The sequence below is a fragment of the Anguilla anguilla genome, chromosome 1 (genome assembly GCF_013347855.1).
Source record: "Anguilla anguilla isolate fAngAng1 chromosome 1, fAngAng1.pri, whole genome shotgun sequence".
Classification (NCBI taxonomy): Eukaryota; Metazoa; Chordata; class Actinopteri; order Anguilliformes; family Anguillidae; genus Anguilla; species Anguilla anguilla.
In genome coordinates this window covers 79,162,961-79,181,565 of record NC_049201.1, presented here as the reverse complement: position 1 = coordinate 79,181,565, position 18,605 = coordinate 79,162,961, and the positions used below count along the sequence as shown (strand labels likewise).

At 46.6% G+C, this 18,605-nt stretch overlaps 1 protein-coding gene across 1 annotated transcript; it reads right to left on the bottom strand.

Annotated features, from left to right (window-relative positions):
• Nucleotides 1-2,442: 2,442 nt before the first annotated feature.
• odc1 (ornithine decarboxylase 1) lies at nucleotides 2,443-10,913 on the bottom strand. The gene is made up of 11 exons (XM_035389651.1): nucleotides 10,701-10,913; nucleotides 8,044-8,189; nucleotides 7,650-7,801; nucleotides 7,173-7,346; nucleotides 6,868-7,040; nucleotides 6,394-6,610; nucleotides 5,709-5,792; nucleotides 5,222-5,384; nucleotides 4,867-4,982; nucleotides 4,001-4,215; nucleotides 2,443-3,488 (listed from the first exon to the last, which is right to left on the bottom strand). The coding sequence occupies exons 3-11, from the start codon at nucleotides 7,749-7,751 to the stop codon at nucleotides 3,350-3,352; spliced, it is 1,383 nt and encodes a 460-aa protein (XP_035245542.1). The 5' UTR covers nucleotides 7,752-7,801; nucleotides 8,044-8,189; nucleotides 10,701-10,913; the 3' UTR covers nucleotides 2,443-3,349.
• Between the last annotated feature and the right edge of the window lie 7,692 nt (nucleotides 10,914-18,605).

Here is an 18,605-nt window from a genome sequence, read left to right as displayed (position 1 = left end):
TTTTTGCGCCACTTAGGTTCTAAGATCCCGGAGGCTTGTTTTTTTCCTGTACGGTTTTCACCAGGATCTAGTCTCCTCAGGCAACATTTTTGTTTTCTTTTGAGAGGTACAAACGGTTTCAAGGGCGGTCCTCCGCGCAATATAAAAATCATTCATCAACAGAGTTTGTCAGTAGGCAAATCGGCGCTGCTGGAGTGCATTAGGCAAATGGCGCTTCCTTGAAGCCACTGCAATTACAGACGTGGCGAACGGGGAGAGGTGGATTCATTCATACGTAACATACGTGTTACGAAGTAGTACTTGCGCAAAGGATACGCTCGTGTTTCCTTGCTCATGCATCCTTCGGGAGCTTCTTAGCCCGTTTGCTCCTCGCTCCTTCAAGGAGCATTAGACGGATTGGGATTAAAGATGGTGGACCTCAATTGACTTCCAGGCCAGGCAAAGAGGAGACAACAGTCAAAGAAATATTTAGGCCTAATGTTTTTTTTTTTAATGATTTATGCCAAACTATAAACTTCATGTGATGCATATTTATAATTCAAAAATGAATTAAACCAATAACAAGGTTTGTGCATTATAAATAAATTCAATGTGTTTTAAATACATAAATAATATTTATGCAGTTATTATGAAGAATCCATATGTGGACCATTTCCATAGATTTAAACGATTTACATCAATTTGTTTCAGAATTAATCGTATGTATACCATTCTCATTCTCATAGATTTTTAACCGATTGAATCTAGTTTGTTTGAGAATTGGCTGATTTATATTCATGGTAATACACGTGCATAAATAACTTTTCAAAATATGTTTATTTAAATAAAATTAATGTGCATGCTTAAATTCCAATGAACGTTTTGAATCATTGTCCTGGGTGAAAGATGAATAAATCTAGCGATTGGAATGAGCCCCAGACATCGATTTCATCGAAGGATCCGTGCCATGGCGTGTAATTTGCAAATCAAATCAACAAGACTAGGTGAGGCGTCTCCAAATACAGTTGACAGTCAAATAAAATCGCAGCAGAGATCCAAGGAATTCTAGCAAGCCAGCATGCGTTTAACTATACATAGTGCAGTATATTGAAAAGACCGAACTCTAAGCACCAACAAGAATGTAGCGTACATTACATGGCCGTTTACTCAAACGTCTTCAAATAGCAAATTGCGGTAGAGATCCAGTGAATTGTAGCCGCCTAGGACACGTTAAACTATACATAAAAGACCAAACTCAACGCGGTTGCTACACGAGCCCAATTTAACAAATCAACCCTCTCGTCGTGTTGACCAAAGAAACTACTGGGCGTAATTTGCGCTAAAGTGGTATGCGGAAAAAAATTACGAGTCTCACTGGCCGGCTAAACCGCTCCCTCTTCGCCTGCAGATGGCGCCCTAACCGCGCCACCAGACCACAGCAACATTAGCACCAAGCAGGCCTGGTTCAAATACGTATTTTTTTTGGATTTTCAAAACTTTGCTGATCTTGTCTGGTGTATTAGAACCAATGAAATACTCTCAAAAAAGTGCAAACCCTGTCTTCTGGTCATATCGGCAGGCTCAATTTCACAAAGCAAGATCAATAGAGCACAGAATTAGAAACAAATAGGTATTTGACACCGAGGTCTGGCACCAAATATTGTTTTTTAGTACGTCATGGTGGAGGTACAGGTTACTGTAGCAAAATGACTGAAGATGATACGGAATAATTCATATTTAATTATGGAATAATGTGGTAAAATAATTGTGTAAGCTTTTCAATTTTTCTTACATATCATGAATTTTAATTGTATTTACTCTGCCAGCCACATGGTTATAATCTACTCATGTTTTTGTACAAATTACAAATACAAATCGCAGAATTTCAATAAAAAATTGGGGGGGGGGGGGGGTGCCTTTCACGTGCGGAGTTTCATTGCGCGCTTGGATTCGGAAAAGAACCGACGCTTCGGCTGCGATCCGGTACTTCTCATGTCACTCCTCACCTCTCATCGGGTCTGAGGCGAGGCAGTTTGGAGACTAGTTACCAGCAGGGGGGAAAGCACTGTGTCAGGAGTGTCACTGAGGTGTGAAATGCACATGCCCCTCGGGTATGAAAATGTTTCCAGGCGGAGTACCACAGGGGATTAGCCAGCAAGGCAACTGATGGCTTTACACGGAAGTTCCCCGTCTTCCCCATGCAAAGTGAATGGTTTATATCCGGAACCGGTAGAATTTAAACCACTCCGGACAGCAAATAACAGAAACTTCCACAGTTCAGCGGTGTATGCTGGAGTTTTCTGGTTCAGATTTATCTCTTTTTATGCAGTGTTGCGTAGTGACCAATATATACACCCCATGAGATTTACAGGCAATGTCCCAAATAAAGTCTCCACACACCAGTGTTCTGGGTTAACATTTTATTTATAAAAAAATACAAAATATTTTTGTTTTTTTTTTGTTAAAAAAAAAGCTTCCATAGGAAATGGAAATGAAATGTGCAATTCCATCTCTCATCTGCTTTCAATACATCATTTGTATTTTTTTTTTCTTTATCATTATTTAATATTAATATTTTAAAAAAAACCTTCAAGTGGTGGGAGGGTTTGAGCAGAAAGGCAAGTTTGCATGTCCCCTGAAAAAGCATTTCTGTATGAAAGATGAGCAAAATTAAATATTAAATAAGTCTGTAGCAGCCAGACCCTGAAAGGGGGGGGGGGGGGGGGGGGTAGGTTTCCCTACATCTGCCAAACCTTGCAACAAGGTGTGGAGGAGGGGGGGGGGGGTTACCCAATGGGTGTCCAGGCAATTTTGAGCTTAGCAATGTTTAGCAAAGCAAACTAACCAAGGCACCCCTGCACACAACAGTGTGTCACCCATCTCCATGAAATGTCAGAGGTTGCAAGGGGGGCAAAAGCCCCTCTTTCAGGGGTAAAAATCTCAGTCTTTCACACAGAGACGCGGAATGCAATTTGTACGGCGAAAGTATGGATTCTCAGGCCGAACGTCTTTGGGGGCCTACAAGCATTTGGTTCTACTGCTCAACATTTTTATTCCGCTACCAGAAAGCACGCATGTGTGTGCTTAGGACACGCCAACACCTGTGTCTGTTTAAAATAAGGTTCTCAAAGAAATATAATAAAAAATAAAAAATAATAATAATAATAATAATAGTTCCCCCAATTAATCAGAAAGAGAAGATTCACACGCTACATCCTTTCGAAAGGATGATCGTACACACTCTTGCCTCTTCCCCTTTCTTGTCAAGTAACCGGTTTCTTGAAACAGGAAAGAACAAGAAGTGAGTTCCCCGCCCACACACCCAAAAACTGAAATGTGGCGTGCTGCGCGCTGTGCATTATGGGAGTGGTTACAGCACGTGGGCGGGGCAGGGCTTGGCCGGCAGCTCCAGGCTGCTCTCCTTCCTGCAGCAGGACGGCAGGTCGCTGGGACAGGCCTCTTCAATGGGGCCATGCAGCCCCTGAGTGGAGATCTGCTGAATGCGTTGCCTGGAGACAAGAAAAAAAGGGGGGGGGGGGGGGTCACTGGAGGTCAGGGCCTGCAATGGCTTTCAAACCCACAGCTGTGTTCACCACGACAGAAACATTTCAATCCTTTGCTGCAAATGCAATCAGCATTTTACATTTTTTATGTCAGATTGCCCACCCCCTCCCTTTGAGTAACTGATAAAAAAATTCTGGTGATGGAATGTTCTGGATGTCTAGTCGGTTGATGTATGATTTACCGAATTGTTCTTTTAAAGTGTCTGTGTGAAGTCCAAAGCTAATTTATATACTGCACTGTGAATGACTTGAGAAGTTTTCTGCTCTTTCAAAAGATTTAAAAAAACCACACTACACCTTTCATGACCAAGATGCAGAAATCAGCTGCTCAGAAAAAGCTGGCAGCTTTACACTGATCCACCATGTTTTTGTGTGTCATTGTGCACCTTCCTTGGAAACCAACTGCTACGAATCAGTAAAAGCCCGACAGAAAACGTTAAAGGTACTTGGGCACGTACCAGGCGCTCCGGGACATCACGTAGTGGATGTCGGGCTTCTGGAAGCCGTTGAAGGTGGAGGACGCGGCGACGGTGTAGGCCCCCATGTTCTCAAAGAGCAGCCACTCGCCGAGCGGCAGGTCCGGCAGGATGCACTGCTCCACGATGCGGTCCAGCCCGTCGCAGGTGGGACCCCAGATGCTGCAGGGGTGGGTGCGCTCGTCCGGCTTGGGTTTCTGCAACGAGACGGGGAGAGCTCACTTTCGGGGTGGACGCAAAGACAACCCGGTACTACAAGAGAGCAAGGTCACTTATGGGGACACACACGAGAGGATTCGGTCACTTATGGGGACACACACGGGAGAATACGGTCACTTATAGGGACGCAAACACAACCCGGTACTACAAGAGAACAAGGTCACTTATGGGGATACACACGAGAGGATTCGGTCACTTATGGGGACACACACAAGAGAACAAGGTCACTTATGGGGACACACACGAGAGGATTCGGTCACTTATGGGGACACACACAAGAGAACAAGGTCACTTATGGGAACACACGAGAGAACACGATCACTTATGGGGACACACAAACACAACCTGGTACACTACAACAGAAGGAGGACACTTATGAAGACACAAATATGACCTGGCAGTACAGCAGGGCAAGGTCACTTACAGGGACACGACTGTACATAAACACAAACTTCCAGTAACAGGGAGACTTACCGGGACACACAAACAAACAAGACCTGGCACTGCAATAGGGCCAGGTCACTTATGTAGACAGAGACAATAATGACTTGGCACCACGACTCGGCAGTGTTGCCAGGACAACAAGAGCACCATGCCAGGAGACAGGCTTCACACACACACACACACACCTTGTGCAGAGTTGGCAGGACATGGGCGTGGTCATACAGGATGCAGTTGAAGGAGCCGTAGACCCCGTCATTCACATAGTACATCAGGGTCCTGTCGTTGGCCCCATCGTCTTCATCTGTAAGAATAAGGGGGGGGGGGGGGGGGGGGGTTGAGGGACTAGAGCTGTGCAAGGCAAAACAGGTGCCATCTGACAGGTGACCTCATTTCTGCCGAGACATGTTGTGCCTTCAGACAGAGCATACACAGCTCAGCCAGACTGGCTAAAGAGCTTACTGGGGGAACATGTGGCTCGTTACCATTTATATGACCCCCGCTCTCCTCCCCCCCCCCCCCCCCCCCCCTTCCTACACTTACCATCAGAGGCCGATTGCTCCTTCATCACCACCTTCTTGGCGATGATGTTGACCGCCAGCATGTAGGCCGAACACACGTAGTAGCGGCCTGGTTCGGCGATCACTCTGACCCCAGAGTCGGCCGGAAAGTACTTGTCCAGCGCTGGGTTTATGACGGCCGTGATCTGCGGACGAGGACGTACAGGTCAGATCAGCCGAGATGAAAACCCGCCTGCTCTTCAAGCTCACCGAACAAAGCAAGGATGTTCGCACAACCTCCGTTCACACAAGGGATACTCTTAGTCTGGCCCAGAAGGTCAGCAGAACTACTGGCCTCCAAGGGCCAGATTTGTGAAAGGCTAATCTACACACAAATTTCTACTCCAGGTCTTCTCCAGCGAGTACAGGTTAAAACACGACTACGCCCGCACCAGCCTCCAGGCCGACAAGACTTGAGGTCATCGACATACGCCGCTTCATAGCTGAGAGCAAACTGGGGAAATTATTACCTCCTCAAACTTCAGCTTGGAGTCGTCGGACCCAGGGAATCCCCCGCCAATGTCCAGGAGGGTCATGTTGTAGCCCAGCTCCGCCTGCAAAACAGACAGAGGTCAGTCATGAGAACATATCCTTCACGCCAGTGGTTCACAAACCTCTGCTCAGCTACCCACAGCCAGACCAAACCTCTCTTTGGACACTCCCAGGTGGATCCAGGGGTTTGATGTGTTCCATCTCCAGCACACCCGATGCAGCTAATGAAGGGCTTGACTTAGTTTGTATCAGGTGTGCTTGAGGTGGAGCACATCAAATACCTGGATCTACCTGGGAGTGTCCAAAGAGAGGTTTGGTTTCAACCCCAACTTTAAGTAATCCAGACTCCTCCTACCACACACACACACACACACACACACACGAGAAGCTTTAGTGTCAGAACCACATAATCAGCTCTGACAGGAATCTCAAGTCCAGACCCTGAAAGGTCACCACATCTGCTGATTTTAGGTGCATTTCAGAACTTAAATCCTTAATCAGAGTCATTAATTGTCTCTCTCGCACACCTCATCTCCAGGGTCAGAATTTGAGATCTAGCCAAAGGGGATTACAGTCAAAATGGGTAGTTTTTACAACACTTAACAACCAGCTCAAGCTCCAACTGCCGGCTGAGTGGAGCGTTTCACAGTGCCGGGCACTCACTCCCATGTCGAAGACGCAGCGGGCGTCTGAGATGGCCTGGCTGTAGGTCTCGGGGTCGGTGCAGCCGCTGCCCACGTGGAAGCTGACCCCGATGATGTCGAGGCCCAGCTCCCGCGCGCGCTCCAGGAGCAGCCGGCTGCTCTTCAGTGTCGCCCCAAACTTCACGCTCAGCCGGCACACCGCCTTGGAGTCGTCCGTGGCGATGCGGAGCACCAGCCTGAGGAAGAGGAGGAGGAAGGACAAGGGAGAGGGATGGGTTAACGGTGAGATTTTCCACGGCAGATGCACAGACAAGGAAAATTAAGTATGTAGTACACCATGTATCCCTCCATATATCAACCCAACTATCCATCCAACAAATCCATCCACCCAGCTTTTCAAGTGGCCCACCTACAACTGACAATTTATTTAATTTTTATTTTAAAGCGGGCGAAGCAGAAAAGAGGGCGAAAAAAATACACAGCAGTCACTCACTTGGCGTTTTCATGGCAACGGGCGACCTTCATGAGCTCCACCTCGCTGTCGAAGGTCATCATCTGGACCCCGTGGGCAGAGGCGTACTTGATCTGGGACACCTGCTTGCAGGGGTTGGCGTAGATGATCCTGCTGGGGTCCACCCCGAGAGACTGCACCAGCTGGATCTCATTCTGAAAAGGGGGAGAAATGTGATACAGCAATATTTAATCTCATGCCTTCTAATTAGCCAATTAAGTCAAGGTCATTTACGGAACACAAGCACTCAAACACTGATGCTCCTGCCTCGGGTGTTCTGCAGTTACCTTGCTGGCGCAGTCGAACCCCGTCCCCAGGGAGGCGAGCGTCATGACAACGGCGCGGCTGTCGTTGCACTTGACGGCGTAGAAGGGTGTGACACGGGGCAGGGCACGCATCCACCTCAGGTGCTTCTTCAGGACGTCCCCCAAGTCCGCCACGTAGAAGGCGTCTTTGTCGTCCTGGGGAAACGACAAGAGGTCGGGACGTCAAGGAGACCGAGACCGAGCCGTTAAAAACAACCATTTACCAAAAAACCCCCAACAGCGAGATGACACGCCAAACCCCGAATCTCAAATCTTGGTCGAGGACATCTGCAAGTGTCGGTTGGTTTCACGAGCTTAACTCTAAGTGACTGAATGGCCAACGAGTTCCACACTTGGCCTAGTCCTTGTTCCCTAGGCCTAGTCCTTGTTCCCTAGGCCTGAACTGCCACCGCAGTCCTCCGGGAACAGTTTGAGATCTCTGAGCACACGCTCACTCACCGACATGGACGACTCGTTGATCCTCTGCTCAACGCAGTCACGGGCACAGAACCCCTCCTCCAGGAAAGTGAAGTCAAAGTCCGCTGGAGTGTAAGAGCTCATGGTCTCGCAGGTCCTTTTATTTCTTTTTAAGAAACTGGTTTCAAAAGTATCTGCAGAGACAAAGGGAAAATGTTGCAAGAAATAAATTTAAAAAAAACAACTGATAATTGGAAAGCTTTTGAAGGCCTTATCAATTAAGGATGACTAAAAGATGGACAACTTCCTTGACTAAAAGACCTGTTCCTCCACGACTATCAGCACCCCAGTCCGTATCAGGGACTTAGGTCCACACAACTGACTGGCAGTTATGTAAGTGCAGAAAGGTGCGGTAAACCGTAAAGTGAATACGTACGCGAATGAGAAAGAGCTGGAGTTATGCAAACGTAATCAGGTGCAGAGCAGCCAAGGCGGTTCGCCGGTGAAGTTGAAACCCTTCAGATAAGACTCGAGGCCTGGGCCCACAGAGAAGCCAGTTTGCGCTTTCCTCAAGCGTGTGTTCTGCAAAAAGGAGGGGAAACGGGAGAGGAAACACACACATTAAAACGACGGGTTTACAACTCGCCACACAATCCAAGTGTATCGCTGAAATACTACCACCTTCAGGGGACCCGGAATTCCCAGCTACGCCCCTGCTGTTGCCACTTTTATATGGGACACGAAGCCCTCGGCAATATGACTCTGGTTCTTTTGCTTTTCAACCTGAGATTCAATTCTGAAATTGACCAGCATTTGAAAGACAGACAAGCTATAGTTCGCTTCTTTTTTTTTTTTTTGGTTTGTTCTTGCAGCTACTAGCACTACAGCACAGCCATCTTGGGACAAGCCAGGTTGTGACATCATTAGGTTGGTTTGTCTCAGTTGCTGAAGCTATTCCCATTACTGGACTGCTGGCTTACATTGAGCTCAATGATGGCTCATAAGGGGGGGGGAAGGGGGGGGACAGGAGTGCTTTTGTATGCCCTGGGAATACCCAAATGATTATTCCTGAACAAAACACCATAATTTTTTACCATCTGCGACTACTACACCGCTGGCTGACTGCTCTGAAATGGAGTCCACCTGTGGGACGGGAGCAAGGGGTCTGCAGTTCGCATTTACCCAAGACCCCCTCCTCCACCTCTTTACGATGCAACATCGCAGATATGTGATTAGAATGTTGTTGACTGAACATTCTAATGCTGATGCAACAGTCACTACTGGTGACTGAAAGCAGTGGAGTTTTGGAACACTGACTTAGAAGCTTGAAAAAGCAGTCCAAAAAGTACATAGAAATAATGAAGTGGCCACTGCAGTTAATAATGCTCCCTGCAGGCCTGTAGGGCCACATCTAAAGTAAAAAGCAAAAGAAATAGAGTCGTATGACAGAGTATTTCACGTACCCTTTAAACTTGTTGGGACAGTGTTGGGTCAACACTCGAGATTGTTTTCTCAAATATGTAGCCCTGTAATGTACACAGGACCAGGGTAACGCATAGGCACGTGCCTATGGGGGTCGTGTCAGAGAAAGGTCCAAAAAGCATATTATATATATATATATATATATATATAGCTTCTGGTTCACATAATATAATGTAATATTAGTATATCTTTGCCTTCTTTGTTTAGTGGTTTACAAAATTGCCTGTGCCTATGTCACAATATAGTTCTAATCTGGGCCTGAATGCAAATACATGTTGCTGTTCTACAAGTATTACTGATGGAAATATTACAAATTATAAAACAAGCAATGTACAGTTCATGCTGAGAATGTGAACGGGCTAACAGAAAACATTAACACTAAAGAGTCAGAAACAGGGCTAGTAAAGTTATGATTGGGATAATGGGACATTTTGGCTGCTATCCCAGCTGCCTTCTTAAGAACCCACCCCTACTTTCGTAATTTAGGCAAAGTGTGACATAAAATACAGGCAAATTCAGGGCGGCCCAACCCCAACTCCTGGAGATAGGCTGTCCTGTAGGTTTTCGTTTCAACCCTTATCTAGCGCACCCGATTCTACCAATCAAAAAGCTCGACGAGATCTCTCGCTGTTGAATGACGTGTGCTTTGTTCGTGTCGAGTTGAAAACCCACAGGGACATGCAGCCCGGGCCTAGTACAGGCCGCTAACGGTCTTGAGTAAAATGTCTTCCTTTCAGAGCCGGCAAACCGGGACCCGCCTCCAAGAGGGGGAGCGACAAAGTACAGCCAATAAGACCGCAAGGTATTATATGACTTCGGTTGACGTAAACGACGGCCAATCGGAGAGGCGCACACGAGGTCGGCCCTCCAGAGCTAAGCCAATAAAACGTATCGCCCCGAACTGCAGGTGGTGATGAAAGGTTCCATTCGAATCTTGGCGAAATTCCAGAGCACTCATGCGGTTCTAGCTCCACGTTTACCGACAGCTAGACGGCTTACCGCTCATCATATGCGCTACACGATTAAACACGCGTGTCTAATGTCAATAATTAACCGTGTAATGCTCTTCACTAATACTGAATGTCCCCCAGCTTTACTTGGCTGCCCATTTTGTCGACTTTCACTTATGTTTTCTGTCAGATCGATACGATTTCCTACGACCAACGCAGTTCTGTATTAAATCAAATATTTCGCAATACCGAACCTTTGTATGTAACGTTAAATTATCCCAGGACTGTATCGTTAACGTTAATCAGACCTTGTCTGGATGAGTTTTATATTCGTCTGCCAATACCATGCGCGAACAAAGAAGCCACGTTGATTTTTTTTATTGCAGCTAGTAATATCGTTAATATCGTACGTTAGTTCGCTCGCTTGTCGCCCATCGGAACATATTTCAGAGACAGACCTGCATAGCGATTCACTAATACGTACGACAAATAATCTAAAATAGTAGTAAACTGAAAAACGCTGGGTTAATCGATTGGCTATTAGCAATGACTACAGTAATGTGTAACACAAAATCTACCAGAATGAAGCAATCTCCGTACACGAGTTGAAGCGAAAGCGTATATCGTCGATTCAGTAAAATAAATCATAAACATCACTCACCTTAAAAAGCATTTACAAAGAGTGTGTCCATTAGACGGGGAACCTGGAAATAAAATGTATTGTGCCGCCCTGACCAGCTAACCGCGCGTGTCTTCACACCGTACTATTCGCCTTCCTAGCTGGGACTGAGTCAGAGGCCGGCTTCGTGGTAGGAACTGTATTTATAGGTTTGTCGTCTCCAAGGCAACACTCCAGCTGAAACCGGCCCTGAAATTCATGCCAACCGGTTTACTCTTGCTGTAGACACCACGCGCCCAGGCGACGGGGGAAGAAAGAGATGGAGAAGAGCAAGAGTGTACCGCGCCAATACACTCAGGGTATCCTGCTGACGACTGGACACATTTCCAGAAATCTTGTTGTCTAAGTTAGATCAAAAACTGAGGAGTTTACTGGGCCCACTCCAAAACCTAATGTATGATTCATCAGTGTGGTTAAAAGTAGGCTATTCTTAAAACTTGATTCAACTTTACATGAACCAACAGTAATTGAAGATATGGGATATTAGCGAGACAGAACAATAGATTTGTATATGAATATCCAAAATTATATTTAAACTAATGCATTCCAATGATGTAGTTGCATCAAAATACATCTTTCAGAATTTGTGAAAAACAGCAGCTAATCTGGAAAAAAAAAAGTCACAAATGACTTCTTAGTGCTGAATCTATCTGGCTGGCTTCTTTTTTTTTTTTGTACTGTTAAAAACATAGCTCTTATAAATATATAAGTATAGAACCCAATGGCAAATCTAGTGTTACACACATTTGCAAAGGTACAACATGTATTTATAACTAATAAAACACAACAAAGGAGAACTTAATTATATTCTGTTTCATATAAGGATGTGCTACTCTTTTTATCATGAAGTTCCCATGTTACCACCAGATATGCTGGTGCACTGCAGTCCATATAGGTGTTAACAGCTTCATGCAGTAATTTCAAGTTTAGTTTTCCATGGTGACTAATAGTGCCCATGCCCAGCGTTTCACTCTTAGAAATAAATTCCCAACAACTGCAACACAGTTTTTATGGTGGGAATTGAATTGAAATACGTTGGCCGATTTGTTGTCCTTTTTGTGCTGCAGATGAAAAACTACAATCATGACTAACTGTCGTCATTAGTGACCACTCTATTAATGATAGAGTAGGGCTACTAACCCCAACGTCCTGATTAAATATCCTGAAAAATCTACGGCTGCCAAATCATCCTCCTTACATCTGAGTGGCTATGCAATCACTTAGCATTACCCAGTTCAACATGAGAATTAAAACTCAATATAAGAAATGTGAAATTTAAAAAAGTAAGACCCTTAGTTTGAAATGACTAGTCCAGTACACCAGGGGTGTGTGTATCCCCTTGCTGATCCTTGTCTGAAAACAGACAGGGCGGGTCTTGGTCACCGGAAATGGACACTGAAATGTTTGGTCTCACTGGGGTGAAAGGTCATTAAGGCTGTCAGAACAGAAGCCCCTCAGATACACCCTGACAGACGTGCAGAATGGAGGAGGGGAAGTGAAAATAGTGTAGGACTGCTGATCTAGGATCAGTTTTGTCGGTCTCCACATAATAATGGCGGTTAGGATGTGGCGGGGAAAAACGTGGTCCCAGATCAGCTCTCCTACTCTGAGCCTTTCTGTGAAAGCTTTATATGATTTTCAGGCAAACCTTATTGAATAAATGGCTAACTGCACAATGGTGTTACACTGACAAGACAGGTTTTGGTATGATTGAGTAGCTGTGTTAATAGGCCTGATAATTTCATGATAAATATGACCATAGACATAATAGAATGGCTTGTTACATTGTTATAAGGCTAATACAGTCAGCAGTGTACATATATATATATATATATATATATATATATATATATATATATACACCACACCACCACCTATATATAGCATTGGTTTACGAACAGCTGTGTAAATAGAAAATGTGCAAAGATAAAATCTATGTGAGTCACCATAGATGAGGATGTCAACTAAGCAAATAAACTGAGTAAGACAAAAATGCATGAACAACACCGCACGTCAAAGAGAAACTAAACGAATGTTAAACATTGAGCCGTGTTTTTTATTGCAAGTGGATTCTTCTGTCTCGCATCCCTCATTGGTCAATGTGTAAGCACGCACTTTCACTACCGTTTCCCCACAGCGATGGCCTCACTAATTGGTGACGAACCAGATGTTCTCAAACCGAGGCTGTTGAGACAGAGAGTTACGGGAAACAGACTTGAGGAAACCCGAAGTGAGCGCTTCTCTCCACCGGAGAGGACAGGAAGTTAACAAACAACCCTTTTTTTTCGACGGCGTCTGCGTGCGCACCCCGCGTGCACTGCTCAATCATAAATCAGTCCCTACGTGACGCGCCCCAAAAATATCCTCCCCCCCCCCACCACCCCTCCCCCCTCCTCGCGGTTTCCTGTCCAGCTAATTGTGGGCAGGTGCGTTTCCTTTGCTGGGTAGGCCGGGACTGGTTATGGTGCAACGGGACTCGCCTTTCTTCGCCGACGCCTTCGCGGCGCGTTTTTCGCCGGGCAGGCCGAGGGGTGAAACTACGACGGTAAAAGAATGTAAAACGCGGATGTGAGCGTGTGGCGGTACGAGCGCGGCGTTACCGGGGGAGACGGGGGGCAGAAAACGTTTGAGGAATTCCGATCTGATTACACCTTCAAGAAACTGCTGATTGTAGATTACGGATAGTTGTAGATTACAGAGGCGGCCGGAGCCCCTGGGACAATTGCCCCCCATACACACACACACACACACACACACATACACACTCACACACACACACACACACACACTCACACACACACACACACACACACACACACACACACACACACACTCACACACACACACACACACACACACACACTCACACACACACACACACACTCCCCCGTTCATTGATAAACTAGCAGGCCTTGAGTAAACGGAGGTATTTAGCCACCGTGTCAGTACACAGGTACAGGGGTGGGTGACCCCAGTTTGACGGAGCCTGAAATTCTGCGAATAAAAGGACAGCGTGGAACGACTGGAAGGAGAGCAATCGGAAGGAGAGCGATCTGAGCGGCAGTGAGGTCAGGAGAGGGAGGCCTGTTCAGGCCTGAATCAGTTGGAAGAAAGTCAGTGTCCAGACCAGTGGCGTGCACAGACATTTTGTTTCTCTTGTAAAGCACTTTGAGCTGCATTTTATGATATGAAAGGTGCTATATAAATAGTTTATTATTATTATTATTATTATTTTGAAGGGCAGGGGTTCAAGCCAAGAAACCCCCCCCCCCCCCCCCCCACACCCCAACGTTGGCACACTACATCAGGATATTGTGTGATGACTCACTCTAATGTTTATTTATTTGGTCCAGAGGGGCATTTCAGCCAAGGAGGACAAAGGGGGCAGCAGCTCAAGCCACTGTAGCCACCACCCCTCTGCACGTCTCTGGTTCAAATCGCTACAGGGCACAGTGCAAAGGCAGGCCTGGCGTTATCTCACTGATACGAGGACGGCCCCTGCTTTTGCCACCGGGGCTGCAGCTGATATGACTGCTGAGTCACCCCGGATAGGTCTGTGTCGGATTACAAGGGGAAAAAGCACAAGGCTGTGAACGGTAAACAATCAGTATTCCTTATTCTGCAGAAGGGGGGACTCTTGTTCACACAACAAGTCCCGCAGATGGGCATGCACGCTCTGAGAATTTATAACATCAATATCACATCACTTGGTGTTTACATTCAGCTTGGCGAATCACCATTTGTTATGTTCACTGTTCTCAGGGTTAGCAGGGTTATATTTAGTGAGGGGGGGGGGAAGAGAGAGAGCGAGAGAGAGAGAGAAAGAGAGGGAGGGAGAGAGAGAGAGCCACCAGGCCCCATCCTGTCCAAACTACGAGGTGAATCAGTAATTAGGAACTATGGATAAAATTAATTGGTTGTGTTTGTAAAAAATACACATATAAGAAAAAAAATAAGATTATAAGCTTCATTACAAGGCTAAAACACATGTTAAGACAGACGTTTTTGCAGTGAAATCAGCAGATCAAGTAGTCATCAGGAGGACATAGTCCAGACTAGGAATACATGGATAATGGGTCCTCACAAAGCATGCCTTCTGTCAGGTGATGAGCGTGAAGGGTAGCTAAGTTTCCCACAGGTTGGGAAATGTTTTTAAAGTTACACAGAGACTCAACACAATGAATCTGTTGAAGTTTAGTAAGAAAACAACGAGGTGGGAATTTGAGGTTTTCTAAAAAAGGATTAGGGAAGTGAATCGCAAAAAATTTCCCAGATGTCCCAGTTGTGTTGTTCATGTGCCGTAAGGAGTTTCTAGGAATGTGCCTAGCCTGGACTTGAACACCCAGGGGTGGCTGTTCTTCCATGAAATTACCTGGAAAGCCCTTCTACGCACAACGGAGAAATAAAACGAGCAACTTCCAGAGATTACTCACAGAGCTGGCATTTTATCTCCGCGTTGTGCGTAGAACAGCGTTCCAGGTAACGTGGCGTAACAGAAGAAGAGTCTCTATGGGAGTTCAAGTCCGGGCTTGACACACTGCTGGATGCTTCGCACTGCGCTCGAACGACACAACGAGATGGACCGAACAGCCTGTTCCCAGCCTTACGTCTTTGCGCGCTGTTTTTGACGTAGAGGCGTGAACGGTCTTGTGAAGCCGCGAACCGTCCGTGGCCTAAATGCCGTTAAAATGGCTCCCCGGACACGTGTACATGTGCAAGCAAGCGCGCGCGCGCACGCATGCACGCACGCACGCACGCACGCACCCGTGCACACGCGAACACTTGAGCTGACCCAGACAGGACAAGGGCTACGTGCAGGTCGTGTGTGCCGGTAAGTCAGCAGAGTTTCTGCCCTAGCTCTTGATTTCCAGAAGTCATCTGCCATCGGGATGTAATCCTGGTGTGTGACAGCAGGTGCTTAGGAAAAGCAGTCGAACAAGCCTGGAGATTAAGCACATGGAGGCCAGGGCTGTAAACACTTCCACTGCCCCACCATCTTATTTCTTATTTCTCTCAAATAAAGTATTATATATATATTTTTTTTTTGTTATTATAACTGCTATTCGGTTTTGTTTGTTTGTTTTGCATGAAGTGAAATAGTCCTACCGCACTGGAAAGTCTTGGAATGAGTTATGCAGCAGAAATGCAATAGAAGATTTGAATTCTATAAATAAATAAATAAAATAAAATAAAATAAATTGCTTGTTAAGACTGAATTGTCTATTGGTAGTTGCAGCGCTGTGTTACTGTATTGTAAGTGTTATTTTCAGCTGTGTGAGTTTGGCTATGGAAATTCACAGCACAAAGTGATTATGGGTTAAAATATTTAATTAAAAAAAAAAACTAGCTAAGAGAACATATGTAGGCTGTGCATTTTTTTTTAAAATGTACCCCTATTTTCTCTTAATTCAGGATGCTCAACAGGGCTGTGCACAGACTTCTTGGGGGGGCGGGGGGGGGGCATGCTCTTTGTTGTACATCGCTCTGGATAAGAGCGTCTGCCAAATGCCTGCAATGTAATGTAATGCTCGAAATAAAAATGGCACCTTACACTTTAGATAAGAAAAACAAAATGGCCACAAGGGCACCAGGGGGCATACGCTTCAGCATACGTCGGTGTTTGTCTTTGCACCTTACCGATACTCAACCGCGTTCCCGTCAAGGTACCGGCCTGAGGAGGAGAGCGCTGGGTAAGTACACACCCTCCCCCCGGACACACACACACACACACGCGCGCGCGCAACGTCAGCTGCCGGGTCACCTGACCCCTTTGCCGTGCACCAGTTAACCTCACGGAGACTCTGACCCTGAGGAGGGCTGTTCACGCTCAGCTCGCGACGGGCAGGGCGTAGGACCGAAAAAAAAAAACTTCCATTCAGAGGAGAGAAAAAAAGCCACGCCTGGCACCGTTCGCCTCGTATAAAACCAAAACGGCGGCGTCTGACGGCAGTGATCGAATACGCATGCAGCCATTCTGGCTCAGGGCTCTCCAGTTTCCGCAGACTTTCATGGTTCTGACTTGACCGCCTCTGTAATGATTTTCCCACACCAGGTCATTCAGGCTTTAATCAAACAGGGGTTTTTTTTTTTTTTTCCCCTCCATTTTAATACCCTGCAAATCAGCAGCATGAGGTCATCTAAAAAGAAATATTTTTAAAACTAAATTAAAACGCACTTTAAAGGAATAAAAAAGCCACATCACTCCTTTAAATAAATAGTGTAGCAGTGAAAGCAGAAGGAGGGAGGGGCAGAAGTCTACACTGGGGGGGGAACACTGAGGAGTCTTGGGGTCACAGAGACGGAAAATTCCAGAGTACCGTTTTTCTTTCCGGGGAGCAGAAAGAGAGCAGGGTCCTGGTTTTTGGACATTTTACCCACGTGCCCCCTTCCTCTGTGTGCAGCACCCTTGGTCCTGGACACTGCTGAAACAGTATTGGGTATTGGGGGAGGGGAGGGGGGGGGGTGCAGCTTGGCTCAGTGATTTTGTCCCTCACATAAAAGGAAGAGAGACAAAATCTGAGGTGGCCCTGAGTGCCCCCCCCCACCCCCCCCCCCCGTGTGGTTTGGGGGCTGTTATCGTTCACTCTGACCCCTTATCGAGGCCTTGTACTGAGGTGATGATTGTTAGGGCACATTGCAAGGGCAACACCAGGCCCACTGCCATGTAAGACACAGAACTGTGTGTGTGTGTGTGTGTGCGTTTGTGTGTGCGTGTGTGTGTGTCTTCATATGTGTGTGTGTGCATGTGAGTGTGTGTGTGTGTGTGTGTGTGCATATGTGTGAGTGTGTGTGTGTGCATGTGAGTGTGTGTGTGAGTGTGTGAGTGTGTGTGTGTCTTCATATGTGTGAGTGTGTGTGTGTGAGTGTGCATGTGAGTGTGTGTGTGTGCGTATGAGTGTGTGTGTGTGTGTGTGTGTGTGAGCGAGCGCATGTTTTATGCATCACATTTTACATACAACTTTTCACAGCACACGCTGTCCCTCAGTCTCCACAAAAGTAAGGCAAAGGTGGCAGCAGCTAAAGAACTCCCCGGACGTGGAGTCTGCAGCCCTGATCCTGCAGAGCCACACTGCGTCCGCCAGTTTTTCTCCTCACCTTAAATCAGAATCAGAATCGTATTTTATTGCCAAGTACGTTTACACATACAAGGAATTTGCTTTGGTCAACACACAAATATAGCAACCAGTTCAGACCCCACAAACTAAGTGAGTTGGGCTAACTGCGGAATCAGTTGCTGTAATTGATCAAGTAAGTGCTGAGATAACAATGAAAACCAGCAGACCTTCTGGTTCTCCAGAATAAGAGGTGAGCCTGGCGGCGGGTTGGGGTGGGGTGGGGGAAGCGTTGGTGTTACACAGCGGGCTCAGAAGGACCTTAGGACTCGGGGTAGGTGCCCCCACGACTGGCTGGAGCGGAGAAACAGGACACAAAATTTGGGAGATTAGGAAGGAGCGATGGGTCGATGGGCAGGGACACGGAGTGGACATGAGGGAGATCGGCGGCATATTTGCCACGCCAGGTGGTTCCCGTGGAAGTGTAGCGACTAGGGCGAGGGACAGAGAATCTGCACGAGCGAGAGAGAGACAGAGAGAGAGAGAGAGAGAGAGAGAGACAGAGTGAGAGAGAGAGAGAGAGAGAGAGGGAGAGAAAGAGACAGGAAACCTACCCACTCGTCAGGGCCTGCCTGTAGAAACGGGGTCACAGCTGTCGGCGGATGACAGTAAGGAAAGTTCACCGCCCTACCGTGCACTGCGCCTGCATTGCATTTTCCAGCTCTCTGTCTAGACCTTTACTGATTATAGGCTTCCCACTCTCTCTGTCTCTCTCCCTCTTTCTCTCTGTCTTTTTCTTTCTCTCTCTCTGTCTCTCTCTCTTCCTCTCTATCTT